The sequence below is a fragment of the Psammomys obesus genome, unplaced genomic scaffold (assembly GCF_907164565.1).
Source record: "Psammomys obesus unplaced genomic scaffold, mPsaObe1.curated_primary_1811, whole genome shotgun sequence".
Classification (NCBI taxonomy): domain Eukaryota; kingdom Metazoa; phylum Chordata; class Mammalia; order Rodentia; family Muridae; genus Psammomys; species Psammomys obesus.
Genome location: NW_026590699.1, coordinates 4,868,092 through 4,893,410, shown reverse-complemented (window position 1 = coordinate 4,893,410; position 25,319 = coordinate 4,868,092). Strand labels below are relative to the sequence as shown.

General features: G+C 45.2%; 1 protein-coding gene across 3 annotated transcripts in view; it reads left to right on the top strand.

The window, feature by feature from the left end:
• Fbxo25 (F-box protein 25) overlaps window positions 1-13,111 on the top strand; it is a 29,628-nt gene extending 16,517 nt beyond the window's left edge. The window contains exons 6-11 of one of the 3 annotated variants that reach the window (XM_055608463.1): window positions 70-163; window positions 2,346-2,530; window positions 4,354-4,533; window positions 8,061-8,204; window positions 11,475-11,501; window positions 12,126-13,111. In XM_055608463.1, coding sequence (XP_055464438.1) covers window positions 70-163; window positions 2,346-2,530; window positions 4,354-4,533; window positions 8,061-8,204; window positions 11,475-11,501; window positions 12,126-12,215 — 720 coding nt within the window. In that variant the 3' untranslated portion in view covers window positions 12,216-13,111. Of the gene's footprint in view, window positions 1-69; window positions 164-2,345; window positions 2,531-4,350; window positions 4,534-8,060; window positions 8,205-11,474; window positions 11,502-12,125 lie in introns of all 3 variants that reach the window. The other 2 variants (XM_055608462.1, XM_055608464.1) reach the window with 2 other exon arrangements.
• The last annotated feature ends 12,208 nt before the right edge of the window (window positions 13,112-25,319 follow it).

The following is a 25,319-nucleotide window of genomic DNA, read 5'->3' as shown; positions in this document are numbered from 1 at the left end:
TGTGTGACCATGGTATTTCCATAGTAAGTGGACTCGCAGCCGGCTTAGCTTTTTCTTCTTGCCTTTAAGCTGCTGCAGCTAATTGCGAAGTCCCAGTTAACCTCTCTGAGTGGAGTGGCACAGAAGAACTACTTCAACATTTTGGATAAAATCGTCCAAAAGGGTAAGATTATTACTGGAACATTTGTTGTCTTTTTAAAATAAAAACTTACTGATAAATAATTCACAGAGTACACAACTCAGCCATTTACACAGTTGAGTAGTTTTTAGTGCAGCATATTCATAGGATAGGGAAGCCATCACTGCTTTTAATTTTATAAATTTTTGACAGTTACGTGGTATATTGGCTTGTATTTGTTTCTGTTCCCCTTTCCCACCCATGCTGTGCTCGCTGGATTTATGTCAGCTTTACATAAGCTAAAGTCACCTGAGAGGAGGGAGCCTCAGCTGAGGAAATACCTCAGTAAGATCAGGCTTTGGCATGCCTGTAGGGCATTTTAAAAATTAGTGATTGATGGAAGAGAGCCCAATGTACATGGTGCCATCCCTGGGCTGGTGGTCCTAGATTCTACAAGAAAGCAGCTGAGCAAGCCATGGGGAGCAAGCCAATAAGCAGAACCCTCCATGGCCTCGGCATCAGCTCCTGCCTTCAGGTTCCTGCCCTGTGTGAGTTCCTGCCCTGACTTCCTTTGATGATGAATGGTGATATGGAAGTGTTAGCCAATTAGCCCCTTTTCTCTCTAAGTTGCTTTGGTCATGGTGTTTCATCATGGCAGAAGTCACGTAAGAAACTTGCTGAGCCCTTCTTCCCAACTAGTGCCCCTCCCTCCTTAGGCAGGTAGCCCTAGCTGTTGTATGTTCATGACTACGGTGGCTGTGGCACATCCAGAAGGCAGCATTTCATGCACTCCTCCCATCCTCTGGTGTCTTACAGTCTTTTCTCGCCATTAAGGTTTGAGCGCTTAGTGCTCACGTATTCTTGTCACCTTGACTAATGAAGAATCTCTGTATTAACTATTTTTCATTGCAAAAATAAACCTCTTTGAGCAAAGCTGAGAGCAGCAGTAGGCCATGGGTAAATATAAATATTTAGAAACAGTTTGACATGTCTATTTAGCAAAATAGAAATAGTATCACCCCGCCCCCACCAGGGTCTAGGACCTCTGCAGCCACAGGCTTTTGAACAGGTTACAGGACCAGCTATGTATCCCTTGCCATGGAGCAAGCATTCAAATCCAGCCAGAGAGGAGTTGGTTGTCATCCCCTCCCCAAATGGTCATGCCATTGCTGCACTAGCATCACCAGCATTTTTAAGTCAAAATCTTCATTGGAAATTTGGTGCAAGTAGAGGGGTTTTTCTAATTATCTTTCCATAGTATGTATACCTTCACAAATAATAATGTGAACTCTGTGACACCAGGCAGAAGATGGGTCTCTGCAGCTGCTAAATGTTTGCTCAAAGGAAAAGACTAATCCCAGAGAGACCTAGTCTTACAAAGACACTTTGTCCTTTCATGGTTCACCAGGCATAGTTCATTCAACTGTTGGGTTCTCTAATACATAAGACTGCAGTTTTTTGACTCAGGCACCCTGTAAGTCTTAATTTCCCTTTTAATTTAATGTACCTTTACTCATTAGTGACTAGATGTAAAAGGAACTTGATATTTTATACCATTAGCTTATACACATTTGCGACCCTTTGTAGCTGTTTTAAATATTCTCCATATCATAAGTACAAAAGAAAATGTATACTGACAACTTTAAAGACAAAATTATAGACCCAACCAGAAATTTAGTCAGGTGGCATTTTAAAGCTTTTAAAACTCCTACTAATAGTTGTCATATCTCAAAAATGATAGCACTTTTAAATTGTCATGAAATGAGATCCTTGGTTATTAATGTGATAAAAATACATATGACATAAACTGTGTTATTTTCATCGATTTCCAGTACACTGTTAAGTAGCTCTGCGTGCATGTGGATCGTGCAGCCACTGCGGCCTCCTCTGGAATGGCTTCGCTGTACCTAACCTCTGCACCCAGCAGATACCCCTTCCCACGTGCAAGGCCCCTACTTCTACCCAGCATTGTAGCTCTGTCTGCTGACTCTGGGGACTCAATGCCGTGGGCTTACATTCTGTTCACCCTTCTGTAACTGGCTCCTTGCTGTGTCATACATCTTCAAGGCTGGTCCGCCCACACGTCACAGGTCAGGATTTCCCTGAGTGTCTGAAGGGATCACGTTTCCTCTTTGCTCTTCTGTTGATGGACACTTGGGTTGCGACTAGATAACTGATAGAAGTAGCACTGGAAGTTTTGATCTGTGGCTTGTTTTGTTTGTTTCAGTTCTTGATGACCACCAGAATCCTCGCCTGATCAAAGACCTTCTCCAAGACCTGAGCTCCACTCTTTGTATTCTCGTCAGAGGGGTGGGGAAGTCTGTGTTAGTGGGAAACATCAACATCTGGATTTGCCGCTTAGAAACTGTTCTCAACTGGCAACAGCAGCTGCAGAATCTGCAGATGACTAAGGTAAGTTTCCTTTTGTTTGTTTGGGTTTGGGGATTTAGGTTTTTTAAATTTTTGGGTTTTTTTGTTTGTTTGTTTTTAACATCTTACTATATAGCTCTGTCTAGGTTTGTTGACAAGACTGGCATTGAACTCACAGTGACCCACCTGCCTCTGTGTGGAGTGCAGGGATTAAAAGTGAATGCCATCACATCTGATTTAAATTTAGTTTTAATTGGCACAAAGATCGTATGTGCTTAAGAGATGCAGTGTGATGCTTTAGATCTGTGATGTGTTGTGGCTGTGTCAGGGCAGTGGCCACCATTTTTTCGTGTAGTTGCCAGCTACCTGCGATGTTCAGTGAATTGTTGTCAACTGTAGTTATATTCTGCTGTGCTACTGAGCATATAGAGGTCATTTCTCCTAGACAGATACATTCCTAGACCCCTTAGCCATACATTCTCTCCCCTCGTCTCTTTGTCTTTCCCCAGACTGTGGTAACCACTGTTTCACTGTCTACTTCTTTACTTTCAGACCAGTTTTCTCATTTCTCCATGTGGTATTTTGTTTTACTATTCTTAACTTCTTTCACATAACAGGATAACCTATGGCTTCTTGATAGTGGTGAAAATGATAGTATGTCATTTTGTGGCTGAATAATACATAACACATTTACTCTATTAAAATCGTGTTTCAGTGGACAACAGGTTGGTTCCATGTCTTGGCTAGTGTCAATCTGCTACTATGTGATTTCAGTTCCCTGTGATGATAGATACATACCCATTGGCAGCATTGCTGAGTCCTTTTTTTTTTTTTTTTCAGGAATGTCCAGGCTGTTCTTTGCTAATTTACATTTATATTGTATCAACAGTCTAAGAGATTTCCCCTTTCTCTCCATTACCAGCATTTGTTATTTTGCTGGGTTTTTGTTGTTGTTGTTTTGGTTTGGTTTGGTTTTGGTTTTTCGAGACAGGGTTTCTCTGTGTAGCCTTGGCTGTCCTGGACTCGCTTGTAGACCAGGCTAGCCACAGAGATCTGCCTACCTCTGTCTACCTGAGTGCTGGGATTACAGGTATACGCCATCGTGCCTGGCTTATTTTGCTGTTTTAATAATTGCCATTCTCACTGGTGCCTTGTTGTGAGTTTTATTTGTATTTCTCTGATTATTAGTGATATTGAGTATTTGCACATACTTGTAGGCTATCTTCATTTCCTCTTGAGAAATGTCTGTTCAATTAATTCACCCATTTTAAATTAGGATTTCTTGGGGTCCTTCATTGAGTTCTGTGATTTCCTAGCATTTTTTATTAACCCATCAGATGACTAGCTGGCACACATTCTCTTTCACTCTCTACTTTCTTCTTTGCTGTAGAAGCTTGTTTGTTTTGTGTTAATCAGATACAATACTGTGTATCATAAATGTGTTAAATGCTCAATACAGAGAAAATTCAGATTTAAAGATAGATGCCAATAAAGCTAGGGAGACATTATACACTCTGGGCCTGTCTCTGGATGATCATGGTGTGGAGTACCTCATGGTCCTTATTTCCATTGCTGCCATGAAGCATGATTACTGTCATCTGCAGTTCCACATTTCAGACCCAACATTTCCAGGTATAGTTCTAGTTAGCATGTCCAAGGGTTCAGCTTCCTGGGCACAGGGATATTGCTATGTGCCAGCCCCTGTGAGACCACCCTGCCCAGTAGTGAGGTAAGACTGAAGCGACATTAAAGGACATGGCTTCTTTCCTGTAGTCCTATAGTTGTGTGCAGCGTGGCCACTGTTTTTTTATTGAGGGGAGCCACGCGTTTTCTCCATTTGACACCACTGTGTTTCCTTTTAGCAGGTAAACACTGGCCTCACACTCAGTGACCTGCCCTTGCACATGCTGAACAACATCCTGTACCGTTTCTCAGATGGCTGGGACATTGTCACCCTGGGCCAGGTGACTCCAACCCTGTACATGCTCAGTGAAGATCGGCGGCTGTGGAAGAAACTGTGTCAGTACCACTTCGCTGAGAAGCAGGTGTGTGTGTGGTGCAGTACCCTTGAGTCAAGTCCACATCCAGGGTCCCTTGTGCTCAGATGAACCTGGGGAGGACGTGGACTTCATTCGCAGGGACTTGGTAGCAACTTGATTACTGAAGCCGCTTCTGAATTCTATCAGTTACAAGCTCACATTTCATGATTGTAAGGGTGGCCTAGTGACGAATAACATGACTAGCTGAGCTGTGTCGCACTCACTGGGAAAAGGCCGCGGTGTTCTCTCCACCTAACAAATCCCACTCCAGCTCTGCCTCTGGCAGCCTGTTACTCTGGAAGAGCCACCTGGCCCTGCAGCTCCCATGCTTTCCACTTGGTGGCACCATCTCGAGGTCCTCCACGTCTCCTGCTCCAGAGTGAAATCCCCACTTCTGCTCTTCTGTGGCATCTAGGCATCCCTGGCTTATTGCATGAAGCGTCCCCTATTCCATGCAGGTGTAGGAAGGGACAAGTGATATGTTGTCTCTCGTTAGAGGTGTGGACATGACTGAGATACAGGAGCATTGTGAAGTTGGTAACATTGATTCCATGTCAAGTAAGGGCAGAGTAGAAATAGAAAGCAGGTCCCAGGAAGAAAGAATCAAGACTCTTAGCCACGTTCAAGATTCCATCTAGCTTAGAAAATCCAGTGAAACCTCTGGAACATAGGCACCTTTTAAATGGCCCACTGGATCTTGCTTGAGAGTAACACTGGTGTGGGCACGAGGAGGCCCAGAGAAGTAAAGGTGGTACTCAGGGATATGTACAGGTCCAGCCAGGACCCTAAGAGAGGCGTAAGCAGAGCCCTGAGGGGAGCCAGAGCAAGTCTGTGAGAGCTCAAGATGCTCTGGTATCTCAGACATGGAGCGATGCAGTCAGGACGAAGGATGAGCACAACACATGGTCCTTTGGAAGGGGTGTGGAGAGGCTGGGCTTGACACCTGCTAGGTGGGCTGCTTCATCTGAGCGGGAGGGGACATCCGTTGTACCCCTGGATCATGAACCATCCTGTCCCTTCATGCTCCCTTACTGTCTTTCTCAGCTGACAACCATGATTCTGTCCTCTCTGTGAGATTGGGTTTGAATTGACATCAGAAGTGCAGGAGAGGTTGAATAATCTTAAAGACTTAGAACCATGGACATAATGATGATTAAGTGTATGTTGGATGGGCTGTGTACATTACCCAGTTGCTCTGGGACCTACCTCCAAGGGTACCCACAGGGAAAGGAACCAGGGCTCAGGTGGGTTACCAAAGTGCCTGGTGGCTGTTAGATATCCAGATACCAGCATACCTTCAGGATTCCAGGTGACCATTTGTAAGTCCTTGATGAAACACTTTAAAGGTCAATTTGCAACAATACTTACATTCTTTTTTGTTTTGTTTTGTTTTGTTTTCTTTTTTGTTTTTTTTAAGATTTATTTATTATGTGTACAGTACTCTGCCTGCATGTGCGCCTGCACACCAGAAGAGGGCACCAGATCTCATTGTAGATGGTTGTGAGCCACCCTGTGGATGCTGGGAACTGAACTCAGGACCTTTGGAAGAGCAGCTGGTGTTCTTAACCTCTGAGCCCTCTCCAGCCCAATACTTACACTCTGTAAGAAGTTAGATTAGAGTTTGTAGTTATTAGCACCCATGAATACATGTTTTGGTGAATATTTTCTTTTCCTTTTTTCTGTTTTTCAAGACAGGGTTTTTCTGGGTAGCCTTGGCTGTCCTGGACTTGCTTTGTAGACCAGGCTGGCCTCGAACTCACAATGCTCTGCCTGCCTCTGCCCTCCTGAGTGCTGGGATTAAAGGTGTGTGCCTGACTGATGTATTATTTTTCTGACTGAATCACAAAACCGAATCTGTACTGATTTCTCAGGATTAGCAGTAGTTTGGAATTAGGGTCAAACAGACGGTATAGGTTAGGAAGCACTTCAGGTGAAGCTGACCGCCTGGATTGACAGTCCATAGTGACATAAGAAGGAGCCATTAGCAACACGTGTTTGATGTGAGGTATGGGCAGCAGAGAGACCACAGGTTCTTATGTAGAAGAAAAACCATTCAGGAATGTGGGTGTTCCTCCTGTGAACATTGGTGCAGCAGGGAACAGTGAGGGGGGAAGAAGACAAGGCAGAGGTATTTTTGTCTCCAGAAACTAATGTTTCCATGGTGCTTAAAGGATACAGAAATTGCTATAGCCAGCCCTGTAATTGGCCCCCTCTGCTCTTCAAACTGTCTCCTCTTCAAATTGTAGCAGAAGTAAGCTTCCCCATTGGTTCCATTATCATTTCCAAACAAAGTCCTCAAAAGGTGTGGTGACTACGTGTTGTACAAGTGACTGTTCTCAGTTGTAAGAAGCAAAACACTCATAAAAAGCGGTAGCACACTTAGGCAAGGGCATCTTTTCAGCATGAACACGGACAGCGCCTATCAGCCACACAATTCCCTATGTGCACAGCACATACATAGCCCTTATCTAGTCACATGCTTTATGTTCTCATGACCCAAATTATATTGCCCAGGCATTTTTTGGTAATGTCGTTAAGATGCTGTCCAGTTTTTATCTCTGTCACTAGAGTTGGTTTTGGACATCATTGTTGTCTCAAGAGCCTTGTCCACTGGCATCTCAGCCCACTCTACCCCTAGGCAACCCCTTGTCCACTTTCTGACTGGATTTCCTGGTTTGGATGTGTGGCGTGAGCAGAATACGCAGCAGTCAGGCTGTTGTGACACCTTCTTTCCCCCAATGCCCTTCAGGAGGCGTCTGGAGTAGGAATCAAAAGTTCGTTCTTTTGGAGGCTAAAGATTCTATTCTTCAGACACACCATGTTTTGTCTACCCATTCCTCTGGTCATGGTCACTGGGTTTCCTTGCAAACCTTGTAGCTATGAGGATTGTCTCTGTGGACATGCACTGATGAGTTTGTGTATGGACATGTTTCCATTTGTCTAAAATAATTTCCTAGTAGTGGAATTAGAACTCACTAGCTTTGTTTAACCTTGGAGAAAGTGCACTGTTTTTCAGTAGCCACAGCACTTTGCGTCCCTACAGAACAGCAGGCCTGTGGTTGCTCCACCCTCCCCTGCGCTTGTTGCCTGACTTTCTAATTACACCGTCCAAGTTGGTGTGAGGTGGTGCACCCTTCGCTTCAGGTGGTCGCCATCCCTTCACAAGGACATTGACCACTTGTGTGTTTTGGTAGCAGAAATGCTTTTTCAAGTCTGTTATCCATTCTGAAGCTAAGTCATGAGTGTTCTTTATGTGTTCTGCCTTCAAGACCCTTATCAAGTACATGGCCTTGTCAGGTCTCACAGACCTTATCCAGAGCTCTTTTCTGTCTGGCTCTCAGCTGCTTGCTGTCACTGTATAGGAATAGCATGATTTGCTTGGCTTGACTTGTACCTCATTGATTTAATCCAACTAAGTTCAATTTTAGATCTTAAAATATTTCATGCACTGCTCTGCCTTAAAAAAATACATACCTAGTGCATATTTTTAAAAAAATCATCTAGTAATTCTGAACAGAATTTTCTTTTTTTAGTTTTGTAGACATTTGATCCTTTCAGAAAAAGGTCATATCGAATGGAAGTTGATGTATTTTACGCTTCAGAAATATTACCCGACTAAAGAGCAGTATGGAGACACTTTACATTTCTGTCGGCACTGCAGCATTCTCTTCTGGAAGGTAATGATTTAAGATGTACTCTTGCAATGTGAGGACTGGAATTCAGTGAAACAAACTATTCACCTGTATCTTAAATACAAAGGTAAGAGAAGAATGGAAATAATGTTTGTGGTGGGAATGTTACTGAAATGCGTTTCACTAGGTACTGGGGAGGGGATTGAGAGGCAGCCATAAAAAGGTACGCTTGGGTTGAAAAGCCAACATTGTTGAAACTGAAGTGCTGCCTCTGAATGGAGGGTTGTCCTTGCTGGAGATGTAGTCTAGGAGCTATGATGGGGGCAGACGAGGCTCCTGAGTGGCCCGTCCTGAATAGGGCTCTGGGTGCCTCACACCTAACCTGAAGAACTTGAACTTGTCTGCCCATGCCCTTGGGACATCTGGAAGGCAGGCCCACTCTCTGGGGGTATTAGGACAGTCTTTAGCCTCTTCACTCAAGCCAAGTTCTTAGGTTAGGCAGTGGGGCCATAGGAAGACATGCTTCAGGATAAATGTGGAGTCTTAACAGGGCTATAATTCTGTTACCCACAAGACTGGTCCTCTAGTGAAAACCTTAAATGCTTCAATCAGCACTTCTCATATCTGAGCAGTAAACCAGGAGCCCTTCATCCTGTTGCGCTGTCTCACCATCCATACTGTCTCTGGTTACATGGCATGTGCCCCATAGCCAGAGGTGAGCCTGTGCGTCACTTCCTCTCCCTGGGAGCTGCTGTAATGTGCTTGGATGGTTTTGTTTCACATCTGTCTAGGTTTGTTAGCAAATGGGACACAAGGCAAGCTCTTAAATCGTTGACAAAGGACAACTTTTCAACATTTTTTTCATTTCAAACTTTGTTTCTGTTCGCATAGCCTTTTGTTACGGTGGTCCAGACCTGAGCAGGGGAGTGAAGATGCTGATACTGTGTGGTATTTTCACAGGGCTCTGAGCAGTAGTTGCTGATGTCTCCAGCAAGAACAGCTGAGGAGGCTTTGTCTCCCTGACCTTGGTTCCCTTCTTTCTCAAAATTAAAAGCGCCAAGTATGTGAAGTATCTTTGCAGCAGGCAGGCTGTTGTTTAGAACCCTTTCTCTTGAGAACAGGGTCATCTTGTGTTCATTTTGTCTTCAAGTCCTTGGTGAGAGGTTTTACATACACAACTGTAGTGTGTGTAAACCTCTAGTGTTCCCTCCTCCCCAGACAGGGGGCGCAAAAGGAGCTTTGACACCTGAATGCAGCGGGATCCTGGTTGTGCTCAGCAGCCGGTCCAGGACTCTCCTGTGTCACTAAGTCTGCGAAGATGAGGTCCTGTCTCTGTCCCAGTCAGAGTGAGGCCACTAATGTTCAGTGTCCCCTACAGAGGGCTTTCTATTTCCTCCAAGATTATCTTACGCTGTAGAAATAGTAAAGGGATGGATGCTTATGTGGGGGAAGATTTTACTCATGAAGGCTTTCAGCTGGGTGTGTGATAGTCAGCATTTTTCTTGGATTAGTGTCTATACATATTTGGAACTTTTCCTCTCTATAGAAAACAACACAGAGAAACCTGTGTCCCATCTCTGTACGGCTCTATTGTTGAGCAGGGTAAGAATGTGCTGCTCAAGTTCCATGAAATATCTATGTTCTGGTTATTTTTATTTCCAAAGAACTGGCCTCCAAATTTCTATATTTAATTGGCCTCACCTGCCACCGTGATCACATTATGAAAATTTGGAATAAGTCCTTAAAGGGCAGACCCTTGCTGGTCTTTGCCATTCTGGGAGACAGACGGAGGGAGAGTGGCACCAGGCCTGGCAGGATGTCTGAAGCTTCAGGGAGTCATGTTAACAGTTTCCCACATACCATCCTTCCAGAGGCTCTGTGCGTTTGAGGATCTGTTTCCAAACACAAGGGTGAGAATGTAAAGAAGATTACCTTTCTCATCCCTGAAGCTGTCAGATTGTTGCTCTGCCGAGGTACACCGCTGTCCAGAAGCAGCGCCCTTGGGAGAGCATAGGTATACAGTCAGGCCCGGGTGACCAGTGTGCTACAGGTATGGCAGCGTGCAGCCTGACAGGTGGACCCATTAGGCATGTGGAAGAGGGGTACCTAGTCCTCAGCTAGCCCTGGGTATGGTCAAGAGCCATACTATAGTTGGGCAGCATCTTGTCTTGTGCCTAGCATGTTCCATAGTGACCACCTATCCTTACGGGGACCGTGCCTCCTCCCAAGCTGGTTTTCCATCTGTTCTAGTTCCACTATACTCAGAATTTTTCCATTGCTGTGAAAGACACAATCATTTGTCCCCACCCAGTTTGCCAGCACACTGAGGCGGCCAAGCAGTGTATGCATGTGTCTCTCTCCATCCCCACTAAGTTTCCCGACTGTGAAACCTATCAGAAATTGTAGGCTCAGAGAGAGGGCTAAGGGAGCTAGGACAGGGACTTGGCCTTTCTGTGCTCCTTTCTTGTCTCAGGCTTTCAGTAGCCAAGGGCTAGCATTTAGCAGCTACCTAGTGGTCTCCGCAGGCAGTGGAAGCAAGGCTGTGACCAGTGATGAGGCAGAGATCCCGGACCTTCTCTACTGGCCTGTTTTTGTCAACTGCCCCTATGAGCAGAGCTGAAATGTTAGCCACTCCTGAGCAGGGTAGAGACAGAGCCTTAGTTAGAGAGCACAGAAGCAGCCCCCAGCACAGGGCTGCAGGCCACACAGAAGTGACAGCAGACATTGTTAATCACAGAGCAGACCCCCAGGACAAGGAGAAAGGCGAGGGGCTTTCCCCCAGAATCTGTTTTTTTTTTTTCCTTTCTTTCTTTTTCATGGAAATATGAGGACTGCTTTACGCCTTTTTCAACAAATAATTGAGTGTTATGGCTTCCACATTGTCAGTTTGGGAAACTTAAAAGGAAATGGAACTGTTCCTCTTGCCCTAGGCTTTCTTATTTATTTTTATTTATTTGTTGAGACAGGTTTTCTACTATGTGGCCCTGGCTGGCCTGAAGCTCTTTATGTAGACCAGTCTGGCCTCTAATTCATAAGAGATCCACCTGCCACTGCCTTCCTCGTGCTGTGAGGCACTGATTAAAAGCTACTGTGCCTGGCTTGGTCCTAGAGCACCTTTCATTGTATAGATGGGGTATCCAGTGATACTCTTTTCGTATTTTATATTGATCAGATTTAGTTATGCAGGGTCTTAGCTGTTTTCACCAGCACATGCTGCACACCTAAATGCCGAGCTCCGCCTAGCGCCGTCTAATCCTTACTTTTCCTTTTCCTCCCTTTGCTGCTCCCTTGCTGACTGTCTCCATGCTGTCAAAGGACTACCACCTTGCTTGGTTGTTGAAGGTACTTCCTGTGTGCTGTTCCAGCTTGTGCACTGTCTTTGCCCTGTCAGGTGACAGCTTTCATAAGTTCAGATCTTGCTAACAACAGTAGGCTTATTCCAGAAAGCTGGCTGAAGACCCATCCATGCCCCTCAGGGTGTTCCGCTGGGGGCCAGAGAAGCTGCTCCAGCCACACCGAGCCTCTCCAGATGGTGCCAGCTGTTTGCGAATCTTAGATCTCTCTTGTTACTTCTTGTGAAAATAATTGCAGCTCCTTGGTGTGGACAATACCAACTCTACACACTGCTCTTGAGACAGTGTGTGCTGTGTCCCATCCCTCTGTGTGTGGTTGGAGACTACTTACCCACCCCACAGCCTGCAATGGGAAGGGGAAGCAGGAGGCAGGATGTGGAGGGTGGGCCAGGAGGAGGCAGGGATCTGTAGCTTCCATGTCTTACAGGGGACTACAGAGCCGAGACATTGTCACCTGTTGTCATGCTTCCCCTGGGGCCGCCCAAGAACTGATTCTCAGCTAAGGCATTTGTATGGCGGAGGAAGGGAGTAGGATTCGCTCAGCAAAATGCAGGTGCTGGTCCTGTAAAAGTATAACAGTGCACTCTGACCACCCTCTCTGCTCTCTCCTCAGGACTCAGGACACCCCTGCACCGCGGCTGACCCCGACAGCTGCTTTACACCTGTGTCCCCCGAGCACTTCATTGACCTCTTCAAGTTCTAATGACGCCCTCAGCCCTGTGCCCCTGTCCATACTTGTCCCTTGTGCATTCCGTGTGTCCCGTAGTTGGTGTAAGTATTCCTCTACGTGAGGTGATGACAGGGTTGGTGACTGGCTGCACCTGTGCAGCCTCACTTCCGGAAGAACCTGACAGAACATGGAAGGTGCTCTGGCTGTTGTGCAACATCAGTGAGAGAGAGGAGACCCTGAAGTCATTTGTACTTCTTTCTTGAAACTCTTCTCAGCTTATAAAATTTGCAGTTTTGTACATTTTTAAATATGGATCAAAAAAGTTTTGGATTTTCAGCCCCACATTTTGTGCTGAACTGACATGAGCAAGCAAGAATATGCTTTGTAGTTGTCAAATGATAGTTTTCCAGCTTAGAGTAATTGGGATGAAGAACAAAACAGTTGATCCTTGTAAATACATTATGCAGAATATTTATTTTTCTTAAAATGTATTTTCACAACCCCAGTGGCTGTGCCCAGATGAGTCCTCATTGAATACAAGATAACCCAGGGACATGTTTGGTGTGCGCTGTCCCGCTACAGAGGGTTGGGCTGGGAACTGTATGTACTGTCCATAGCTAGCAGCACTGTCTCTGTGTTCATGGGAACCCCTGCCATGAGGCCATCATACATCCATACTTGTATACATCCATGCCAGAACAGAGCCCCACCAGGGAGCTGGAAACAGCCTAGGGAGGCCTAACTGACAACGTGTAGAACTTACTTTCCTGGGTAAAGCAATGAACCACTTTATCTACTGATTCAGTGTCATCAAATTTACATCTAACTGAATGGTGTCGTCTTTAAAATATGATGTTTTATTTTAAAAATAATGCATGTGCACTTTAGAAATTTTTGAAAATAAAGATACATGAAAGTAAGTTACATAATTCTTCCCAAAAGATAACTGTGCTTGCTAAAAAGGGTTTACAGCATTGCTGCTCAGCGGTACTAGAGCATTGCTGACGGCTTCCGTCTTCAGTTCAGTCAGGAGCCCTGAGCTCATCATTTCTTCAAACCTTCTAAGCACATTAAAATTTACAACAGCGTATTTATAGATACAGGTCAAAAATTTCACTTTCCAGCCTTACCCTGTCCTCAGCTGACACAACAGCCAAGAACAACATTTGTAAATGTTAACTGCGTTTCTCCGACAGGGTGCAGACACCTAGATTCCTCATGTACACTAAAGTGAGCACTTTTCAGAACCATAAACATCCTGCCTGCCATTCATAACCAGAAGAGCTCAGTACTGCCTGAGAGCCTGGCTGCCACTGACTTCTCAGAACCCTGTGGAGAGCAGCATTGGCATAGCAGGTGGGGCGCCCAGTTTTCTGAAGCAGCAGTGACCGGGTGCGTTGACCAGATGTACCGGTACCATGTGTTTTTCTTGGCTGTTTCTACGTCCTGCCTGTCTGCCTTCTTTGGGGGACTTGTTCTTTTTTATATTAATTTCTTAAAGAGGTTTATTGGTTACTTTTCTTATTGGTGTGACTGTCAACATGACAAGCAACACATGGAAAGGGAGGTTTATCTGGATTCACAGTTTTAGGGGTACGGTCCTCTGAGGCCCAGCAGGATGTGCTGCTTGACTTTCGTTTTAAAAGAATATCACTTCTTTGAGAATTTCCTACAGTGTTTGTCCTATTCACTGCTGTTCCTCCAGTTCCAGCTCCCCATACAATCCAGCTTTTGTGTCCTCTTTCATTTATAACAACTCATCAACTCCAATTGGTGCTTGGTCATACACTCCCAAATACAGGGCAGTCCACTAGGGCCAAACCCTGAAAGAAAACTGATCCCCCAAACCATTGCCTGCGCATAGCTCCTCAGGTGAGGGCTCATGAACCCCTTCTCAACCTCAGGCCCTTATAGTGGTTCTGCGTCTTCAATGGTGGGACTGAGGAGTTGTGAAATAGATGTCCCATTTGTGCTTGAGCTCTCCACTGACACTTTCCTCTACTTTGACAGTTGTGCGTTTCTTTCTTTTTCTTTAATAAATAGCATGCCAGCATTTTAAAAAGCATTAGAGTTAAAAATATCCACATTAATGTAGAATTTACCTATTTAAAAACCAAAGAAGTATATATTTCATTAGCAGAATTTTCACATTATTTCCCTGCTTATTAGTAGTAATTTTTAGCTTTTGAACATACAGGCCATAAACAAGGATTTGGATTGAAACAAAACTATTATTATTATAAATATCTACAAAATTGATAGTTTTAAGTTAAATTGCCTTTACACATAACTACATGGATTCTCAGATTTGGATGCCACATGTATCTGCCTTGTCACCAGTTGTGGATATAAACATGATTTTGTTTTGATCCTAGGTGTAGAGTATGGGACTGATTAGATTGTCCACAGCAGCAAAGTATTTACCTCATGCGTGCTCTGAGCAGAGCTCTTTACCAGTTGCAGATAGTTTAAATCTGAGGACTCTGGAGAAGGGAGGGAATAAATGCCAGAGCCTAGAGAGTGTTGGGGAGCTCTGAGAAAGAAGGTGGCTGCTGGTGCTTCCCCCTGCTGCTCCTGGTTGCTGTTGACGAAGTTTGATAAGAAATTGGAGATATCCTAAAAAGAAGATTGGATTTGCCCAAGGAACCCGATAACCCTAACCTTAGCAGGAAGTAGCTAAGAGAACTCTGCCCCTCTCCCCACTAACCTTCTTCCTCTCCTACCCGGTTTTGGGCTGTTGAAAGGAATTAGGAGTAGGGAGAAAGGGACATAAGAAGCATAAATAAAATAGTTTAAAAACTAGTGCTAACATCACCCCTTTGAGAGTCTTCAGTATAATTTATGCAAAAGATTGAAAAAAAAAAAACATACTTTTCAGTCATTGTGATACACAACTTCCAGTGAGAAAGCATAGATCCTGATGGTTTGACTGAGAACAGCTCCCACGGGCCCATACATTTGAAAGGTTGTCTCTAGTTAGTGGAACTGTTTGGGAAGGATTAGGAGGTGTGACCTCGTATGGGATAGGTGTGACATTGGGGGTGGGCTTTGAGGTTCAGAAGCCCACACCAGGCTCAGTCTTGCTCACTCTCTGCCTGCAACTTGCAGATCATATGAGCGCTCAGTTACTGCGGCAGTGCCATGCTCCCAGCCTTGATAGGCATGGGCTAACCCTCTGAAACTCTTTAAGCCTCCATTTAAGTGCTTCCTTTTATAAGTTGCTTTGGTTATGGTGTCTCTTCACATTGATAAAACAGTAAGACAAAGCTTATAGAAAAGTATTATTTGCCAGGCGGTGGTGGTGCATGCCTTTAATCCCAGCACTCTAGGAAGCAGGCAGATCTCTGTGAGTTCAAGGCCAGCCTGGTCTACAGAGCGAGCTATACACTGAGAAACCCTGTCTCAGATAAAAAAAAATATTTGGGGCGAAATAAAAATAAACTTTGAAATACTTTATTAGTTCTCTCTAATGTTATGGTATATTAAATATTTACTATTGATATATCTTTTAGTTAAGCAGCGGTTATTCATGAATAGCTGTATAACCAAATCACCACACAGAGACTAGAATTTATTTAATTAACCTAGAGCACAATGCAATAGTTACTCCATCCTAAACCTCCAAGCCCACACAGTTTCCTACCATCAGATTTCACCCATTATACTTGGTTTTAGTCATATCTTAGGTCTGGTTCATTTTTCCACATGGTTCCAAGACCTCTCCTCCGGATTCTCTCTTCTCCCTCCAGCTTGCTTCCTTCTCTCCCTCCCACCCCGGACCAGGATGTCCCACCCTATCCTCTCCATTGCTCAGCATTGTGGCTGGTTGTTTTAATTGACAACATAGAAAACAAATGGTATGTTTACGAGTACTTGAGACAAGTGATGCTTATTTCACAATGCAATGTCCGGATTGAAACCAGATAGTGGGGGAGAGAAATCAGCATTTGAATGAACAGGGTAAATCGTTGACATTCCACAAGAACATACCAACACTCTAATAAGAGCTTTGAGTTTCATGCATGTTTTGATCACATCACTCTCCAACTCTTTCCTCCACACCTTCCCTGTCCCCATTTATTTAGTCTGCAACAGCTTTTGAAGCCCAAGGTGTCAGTATTGTTAATTGACTAGTACAACCGTTACATAGTGAAAATATCCAGCAGCTGTGTGTGGTTAATAGTCTACTCTGGGAATATAGAGGTTTCACCAGGCACCCTGAGCTCCAACCCTGAGGAACTATTTTCTGAACTATACACTTCAACTATATCCCATCCAAACTGCATGGTGTGATACTTCAACTGAGAGAATATAGCTGATTAAATAATAAAAGAAACATGAAGTAATGCCTGATGTAAATCAGTAAATCTAAGTGCAGTGCAGTAAGAGTTAATTACTACATTACTATTGCAGTTACTAAGCGTTAATTACAAAATTACTGATCCTATAATAATGACATACAGCAGATGAAATTCCAGACAGGACTTGAAAAAATGGTTGAGAACTTGAAAAAAAAAAAAAAAAAAAAGACTATAACTGTGTTCAAAGAAGAGAAGCATCCCTCTTTTTTTTTTCTTTTTAAGACAGGGATTCTCTGTGTAACCCTGGCTGTCTTGGACTTGCTTTACAAATCTGCCAGGCTGGCCTCAAACTCACAGATATCCGCTTGCCTCTGCCCCTTTCATGCTGGGATTAAAGGCATGCCCGCCTTTAATTAATTAATTAAAGGCTGGCCACCATGCCCGCCCAGCCCCCACTTCTTTCTTCCCCCCTTTTTGGAGGCAGGCTCTCACTATTGTAGCTCTGGTTGACATGGAAGACACTGTGTAGACCAGCCTGACCTCAAAGCTCCTGGGCTCCACCTGTCTCTGCCTCCCAAATGCTGGTGTTAATGCTGCACACAGTACCCTGCCTCGCAAAGATAAACTTCTAAGTGAGAACACAAAGAGCCGAATGACAGAAGGAAGAGGGTACAAGGTATGAAAGAGGAATTCAATAAAAAGATAGAGTTGCTGAAGAAAAACGCGTCTGAAATGCCAGAAACGAAAATAAAACCCAAGGAAGGTCTTAATAGAACGGATCAAGGGTAGGACAGAAGAGCTGAGCTCAAGAGCAAAGCGGTGGAATTGAAGTGAGGCAACAGGAAGAAAGATGAGGTACGAGTGGGGACGTCAGCTAGTACACAGCACTATTGAAAGTCAGATGTGTGGCTTGAAGGCATACAAGAATAAGCCCACTTGGCATGGAAAACATTAAAACAAAACAAAATTTCTGCGAGTTAGGGAGAAATCCAGCAATTCAGATCCAGGACACCGAACAGATGAGATGAGGAAGAGAAACTCTCTTTGCCATGTTAAAATCGACACTAAATATACAACGCAAAGAAACTATATTGCAAGTGGCAGAAACATCAGGTCGACATGTAAAGGCATGTCCATCAGAACGAGATACTTTCCCTGAAGCTCTAAATGCCAGGAGTGCTGGCATTCCTGATACAGTGCAATCTCAGAGGTAACTGCCGACCCAGACAGCTACACCCAGCGATGCTATTTGTAATTGGAGGAGGAACAAACCCTTCCCATGATGGCAGTAGGCTGAAGGGGGCTGTCTCTGACAAGGACTCCTCTTTGATCACTTCCCCCTGGTGAGGCAGCCTTGCCAGGCCACAGAGGAAGAGGATGCAGCCAGTCCTGTGAGACTTGACAGCCTGGGGTCAGACAGTATCGGAGGAGGGCTCTCCCTTTCTGTGGACTAGGGGAGGGGACAGGGAGGAAAAGGGAGAGAGGGTAGAACCAGGAGGAGATGAGGGAAGAGCCTACAATGAGGACATAAAGTGAATAAATTATTTTTAAAAAGTATATGTATATATAAAATGTATACACACACACACACACACACACATATATATATATAGGCTGAAGGACTTTATGACCTGTGCTATAGAAAAAGATACTTGATGAATCCTTTAGGTTATAGCAGAAGTCACATTCATGTTTATAAGAGATTTTTATATGAACTAGTTTATAGTATTTTTTGTGATATCTTCATCTATTTTTGTTATCAGGTTAAAACAGCCTTAAAAGGATGAACTTAGGAAATATCTTTCCACTCCCCTCCCCCACTGTGTGTGTGTGTGTGTGTGTGTGTGTGTGTGTTTGTGTATCTGTGGTGGTGATGGCCTGTTGTGTTTGGAACCCTGTGATAATACTTGTTAGTTTACCTTTAAACAGGCTTGTTGAAATCAGCCAAAGATGTCTCCCTTGTCAGTTTAGACACATCTTCCCTTTTGGAAATTGCAAATTCTGCCACCATTGCTTTCTGAAGGTTTTCAAAAGCAGACAAGTTTCTGCCTCCTCTCCACCACTGAGTGTTCCAGTATGTACACTCATGCGCAGCCCCACTCATCTCGCAGTTCTACGCCAGATCCAGTATCTTACGGGGGGAGAAAGCACAAGGTGATGCACAGCCGATACTTACCAGGCAGGATTACGGCCATCTGGTGGCCCCGAGTCTCAGAATGCACGTAGCTGTTACCTTACCCACATCTAAGGAAGCATAATTGCTTATGCCTTTACCCACCAGACCCACCCTGTGATCCACTTGCTATTTCTGTCCTGAGGAAATAGCCAGCTGTGAAAAGCGGCGCCCCAGCAACACGTGCCAACCGTGAGTGCAGTTTGGATTAAATTGGACTCGCCTGGAAGCAAGTCACCCAGCAGAAAGTGGCTCAGCGATGTGGCCCCGAGGCACCAGGCACCTTCCCTGCCTCGTGTCAACCCACAGAGCCTGCGTGCGCACCGGTCATGTGTGGTTCTGGGTGGTGTATAGACGTATGTGCATGTCATTGCAGGTGAAAGAGAACAGCGTTTGGGAGCTGGCTCTCTCCTTCCACTGTTTTCAGGAATTGAGTTCAGGGTAATCAGGTGCCAACAGCAAGTGCCGTCAGCAACTCAGCCATCTCTTGAGCTCTGTGGACTTACTTGATCTAGGGGTAGAGAGCCGGCTCTGTGGGCAAGAGTGCTTGCTGCGCTTTCAGAGTGCGGGAGTTCAGTTCTGAGTACCCACTGGGGGGCAGCTGGCTTGCAACTGAAGATCCAACACCCTGTTCTGGCCTCCATTGGCATCTGCACTCCTGTACAGACCCATGAATGTGCATGTGTGTGCAAGTGTGTGTGTGTGTGTGTGTGTGTGTGTGTGTTTGGACACACACAACACAATTTTGGGGAGGCAGTTTCTTTTTTTCTTTTGAAGGTCTTTACTTTTCTATTCTTTATACACAAAGACTAGCATGATCAGATTCACTGGGTAGACAGTCTTGAATAATCCAATCAAGGCCGCTCAGTCCACCTTAAGGAAACTCATGTGCTTCGAGTGCTGAAGGAAACACTGCTGGAACATGTTGAGCCCGTGTTTCCGGATCAGAGCACACGGGGCAGGAGCAAGAGCCCTGGTGGAACTTCCTCGGTGACTCAAGTAGAGCTGCTGCTGACCCATCTGGCCTTCAGAGAGCCAAGGAGGAAAAAGGCGGGGGAGGAGGGTTCAGCTTCAAGACAGGGTTTCTCTGTTTTAACTCTGGCTGTCCCAGGAACTCACTCTGTAGACCAGGCTGACCTCGAAAACACAGAGATCTGCCTGCTTCTGCCTCCTGAGTGCTGGGACTAAAGGCGTGTGCACCACCACCAGCTGGTTCACATTAAAAAAAACAAAAAAAGCTTTTGATAAGCATTTTTGCATACCATAAACGGTTGCCTGTCTTCCTAGCACAGCTTGAGAAAACTATTCTGCCCTCACAGAGCAGTTTCGACACTTTGTTGTTAATGTATTGGCCATACATGTTTGAGTTATTTGTTGGGGCTTTACTTAACTGCTCAGAGTCTTCATGCCTCCATCAGTTGATGACTTTAGCATTTTAGTCTGTTCTGAAGTGAAGGGAGAGACCTATACTTGGATTATGTTGAACATTTCTTTGGTTATTTGGAGTCCTAAGATTTCATAAGTTTTTAAGAACAGGTTTTTCTATTTCAGTTAAACATGCCCCTGGAATTTTGACTCAGATTGTATTAAATTTGTAGATTGTGAGCTGGGTGTGGTGGTGCACACCTTTAATCCTAGCACTGGGGAGGCAGAGGTAGCTCTCGGAGTTTGAGGCTAGCCTGGTCTACAGATTAAGTTCTAAGACAGGCAGGGAAATGGAGAAACACTGTCATGAAAAACAAAAACAGCAAAAACCAAACAAACAAACAAACAAACAAAAAAACCTTGTAGATTTCTTTGGGTAGAATCTCGGCAAAGTCTTCCAATCTATTTTCCAAGTATTTAATCTTTTAACTTCTAAATGAATTTTATTTTTGATTATTGAATAAAAAGTGATTTTTTTCCCCAGGATTTTGTATCCTGCAACTTTATCCATTCATTTAATCTTGTTTTGTGTGTGAAATCGGGGCTTTTAAATATTAAATCATGTGATCTGCAAATATACTGTGATGCTCAGTATACTGTGGTCAGTGTCGCTGGATTGATATTCAATGCCCCAGTTTCTGTGGAGCATCCCCTGAGATAATCAGCAGGGAAAAACCCACCTTCAGTGTAAGCCTTAGCTTCCATTCAGTGCCCCAAAAAACCTGAGGGAAAAAAACCTGTGCTGTCCTTTGTGCCTGCGCCTAAGCAAGTTTGCCTATCACTGCTGCTGGCAGCCTCTGCCGACATGACTCCAGCTTCTTTGGCCTTTCAAATGTTAATTCAATATCAGCAAATCTCTGGGAGCACCCAGTTTCTAAAGCATCCAGCTTCTTGCAGCCGGCAGCCACCATCATTCTCTGCCTCTCTGGTGTGTAGATGACCACTGCTGGACAAACCAGCTCCTGTCATATAAGCCATCCTAATGAAGTCACTTGTACAACACACACACACCGTTGGTTCTGTTCCTCTACAGAAGTCTGCCTAATACATATTTTGATGCAAGAAGTGGCACTATTATTGTGATAAGCCTGACCTTGTGGTTTGTGGGTCTTTGGAACTGGTTTGTAAGAAGATTGTGGAAGAGCGGAGCTTTAGGCTACAGAATCTCCAGAAGGCTATAAACAGATCTTAAGAAGCCATTCTGGGCTGTTCAGAAGATAAGAATGCCAATAGAAACATGGAAAGGGCAGGCTCATTAGAAGTCAGAGGAAAATGAGGACTCTATCAAGAATTGGGCTAGAGGCCATTCCTGTTCTGTTATAGTCTGACCAAAAAAAAAAAAAAATCTGTATCCTGATTTTTTTTTTTTTTTTTTTAGTGAGACTAGTAATGGACTAAGTTTTCATGGGAAATTTTAAGATAGCACAACATCTAAGCTGTGTCACTGCTCTTATGTAAGAGTCACAGTAGGAGAAGGGTGAAAGACAGGGAAAAATGTGCAGTGCTGAGGAAAGTCATGAATGAGATAAAAGTTGTAATGCTGGTGCTGACAAAACAGCTATAATGGTTAAAGAGATTGATAAAACAAGAGAAATCAGACGAGCCCACAGGCCAGTAGGAAAGGTACCTTGAAGGTAAGGCCCTGTCCTTTAAGCTCCAGGAGATTAAAACAAATTGATTTGCAGAGGACCCAGGTTCAATTTCCAGCATCACTTGGAAGCTCACAACTGTCTGCAGCTCCAGTTCCAAGGAACCTTATACCCTCTTTTGGCCTCTAGGGGCACCAAGCACACACATTACACAGACACACATGCAGGCGAAACACCCATGCACGTAAAATACTTTTCAAAAGTAAAAAATAGACAAGAGTGAGAACGGACAAAGATCTTCCAAGGGAATCGTGCTTTAGCAGGCCACCTAGGGAGACGCTCTTCCGGGATTAGCCTAGAAGACACACAGCTGCCACAGCTGAGGTGGCCCCAAACCTTTCTTGGTGTTGTGCTGGCAGAGCATGTCTTTCAGGCACACAAAATGGAAGGGTTACAGGATCATGGAGGCTTTCAACACGGTTCCCGAAGGCAGCTGAGACCAAGGGATGTGTACCAGGGTCAGATTCTCAGGAAGGAGCTCTAGAGCAGGCTGCGTGTGATGCTGTCAAATGAAACCTAAGAAATGGTGGGGACACTAGCAAATGTGTTAGAGATCACACCTGGGGAAGGCTGTAGTCACCCAATGAAGCCACCGGAGGAGGTCACAGTTGCTGCAGGCAACACAGCTGGACAGGCACATCTACCCCAGCCCTTTGGAGCCCAGAGGATGCTGCCATGAGTACCAGATGCTGGCGTAGAGCTGTAGGGTTGCTGTTTCCCCTGCTGGGCTTGGGTTTTGTTTTGGTCTAAACCTTCCTTGCTGTGCTCAAATTCCTCCCTTTTAGAATGGGGATGTTTAGTCTGTGCCATTATACACTGGAAACATGTAACTTGGTTTCATTGTTTTTACTTCATGGGGGTTCACAGTTAAGAGATCGTCTTGAATCAGAGGAGTGCTTCCAGGCCTCCACCTGAGCTAAAAACCAGTGGCTGTCCAAGAGCCTTGCAGGTTTTGGGTGCCAAATTGGGGCTGCTGAGCTTTGTGGCCTTGAACTCATAACCCCCATGTCTCAGCCTCTCAAATTTCAGGGATTACAGGTGTTATGACAGTCAGATAGGAGACTCCCTGCAGCTCTCACACAAAGAGCTTAGGGCTGGCTAGGACTGATCCGCCCCTGACTTCCTGGAGGATGACTGGCTTGGGATATCACCGCCATTCCTGTGCATGCCTGGCATCTCCACACATAGCTACAAGGAAGAACACAGACCTCAGCAGTTGAAGCTGAACCCAAGCAAGTACATTGCAGTTACGTCTTGTACCAGTGCTCGCATGCCACCTCTCACTGTGAAAGACACTCTGGGCTGGGTGGCTCAGTGGCTTGTCACACTGCCATGTACAGACCATCTGTCTCTTGAATCCGTGAGTGGTTGGAGAAAGGTGATGTAAGACATGATTGCTAGTGGAGTGTCTGGACTGTGGAGACCCAGTGTCTCACTCTCCAAGGTCTCTTCTTCTTGATGTCGTGAGGATTTTCCAACTTCCAGAATCGTTTTTATTTACACCTACCATAAAAACTAGTATATCTAGGGAGAAATAAAATGGTGGCACCGCACCGGACCAGGCCGGATGGTGAAGAGCCGGCCTGCCTGGTTCCGGTAATACCTTGCCTGGAGGGAATCCTAACGTGTAGTATGCAGGACTCAGCTGGAGAGCCTCGAACAGAGGACAGCATCCACACACAGCCACAGGGAGAACTCGGAACTAATTAGTCACGTGCACTGAAGGGCGGCCCAGCCTGGCACAGCTCAGGGCAAAGCTGGTTATGACCTGAAATCTTCTCAGATGATAAGGCAGCTAGGGTGAGGGGTGCTGGGAACCTGTACTCACGTCACTCCATCACACATGAAAGTGACAAATGGCCCATTTAGAGAAACACCCCAATTATAAACACACAGCACTGCTTTCTGTGCTCTTTTATAGGACACTTTTAGTGAATTCCAGGGGATAAAATAGAGGAAAAGGTCATCCCCCTCCATCTCCATGTGTCACTTGCCCTGTCTCCAGCAGCATCATCTTCAGTTCCTTGTGGGTTTGCTGTAAGGGACCCTCAGGTCCAACTGTGATGTGTCCACATCTGAGCATAATGTAAGTGCAAACACAGAAGCAAAACATTGGATTTTTCCATCAAAACTCACCAAAAACCAGGGTACTCCTTGCAATGAAGGCAGCTTGTGTTTTAAAGCTCAATTGCTAGTAAGATCATCTAAGCAACTTCTCACGAGCATTTTTTGTGTTCTCAGGACGCTGTGTGGCAACAAAGTAAAAGTACAGGCTGGTGACATCAATAGATGGCTTCCACCAACCTTAGGCCCAGACCAGACTGCTGGTCCTGTGGCTTCACTCCATCTTCTAATCACCCACTTGCTGAGGCCATAAAGAGTCAGTCTTATGAGAGACAAGGCAGGACCAGCCCTTGGTCGCTGTCAGCTGTTTGGAGGAACTTTCCCAAGTCATGCTGAAGATGCGGCCTACAGATGATGGGATGTGCCCTGAGGGTTGTGCTGAGAACTGACGTGGGCTTTCTGTGAATGGAATGTCTGAATGGCACTCACACAGCTTATGTCTCCATTACCAACAGACCTGGAAAACACAAGCTGGAGGAGCAGACACAAATGCCCCCTTCAGTTAAACTGAAAGAGACCCCCGTGACACACAAGGGAACGCTCCACCCCAGGCACCTTCAGTTAGGAAGAAATCTCCCTTGCACACATGGGCGCCAAACCATGACCTTGCAATGGCAGACTTTCCCTAGCAAATGTTTCCCCAATCCTCTGCATTTCTGGGCTTCTCTTTAGAAGCCAGGAAGGGGAGAGTACCAAAATAGGTTTGTCCCTTCTGTTCCCATGGGGGAAAAATACCCCAGGGCAGTGGACTCCAGGAAGGATGAGGTGAAGGTCATGAAGGCAGGATGCCCACAGACTGAACACTCTGCTGTGACGTCTACCAATGATTCCCCACACCCTTACCAAAGCACAGAGAAAACAGGAGGTGAAAAGCCAACAGCGCTAACCCAGTGAGCAGTTAGTTATCACAGCACAGGCTGGCAGGAACAGCTGTATCCTCCCAGCTCACCAGCCCCTGACCTTAGCTGCTAATATTTAGTGAACAAAGCCACCGGCTATAAGACTAATTTATGATGAAAGCCAGGGACGGTCATTTTTTTCTCAGCTTTAGCAGCCTTAGGTTCAGTTTCCTCCTCGCAGGCCTGTATATGCCTCCTCTGCCCAGCTCTAGGACCTCAGGCCAGGGCTGTAAAAGGGTCCCTGAACACCACTGGTAACCCCTGCACTGCACTGGCTAACACAGCTAACAACTGGCGGGATGTACTTTGCTTCCCTATCACCTAACAGTGTCAGGGTCGCTTCTCCTCTCAGTACTTAATGACAGGACATCCCGCTTGAACGACGTCTTTGCCTGGCTCCAAGTAACCCTTCCTAATGGCTACTATAGCTTGCGCCAATGCCAGGGAGAGGAAAGGGCTCGTCCTAGTCTTGGGTACTCCAAGAAATCCCAGACACAAAGACTCAGCAGCTTCATCAGTGAAAAAGGTGGACACTTGCTGGCCACCATACAATGGAAGCCTTGCAG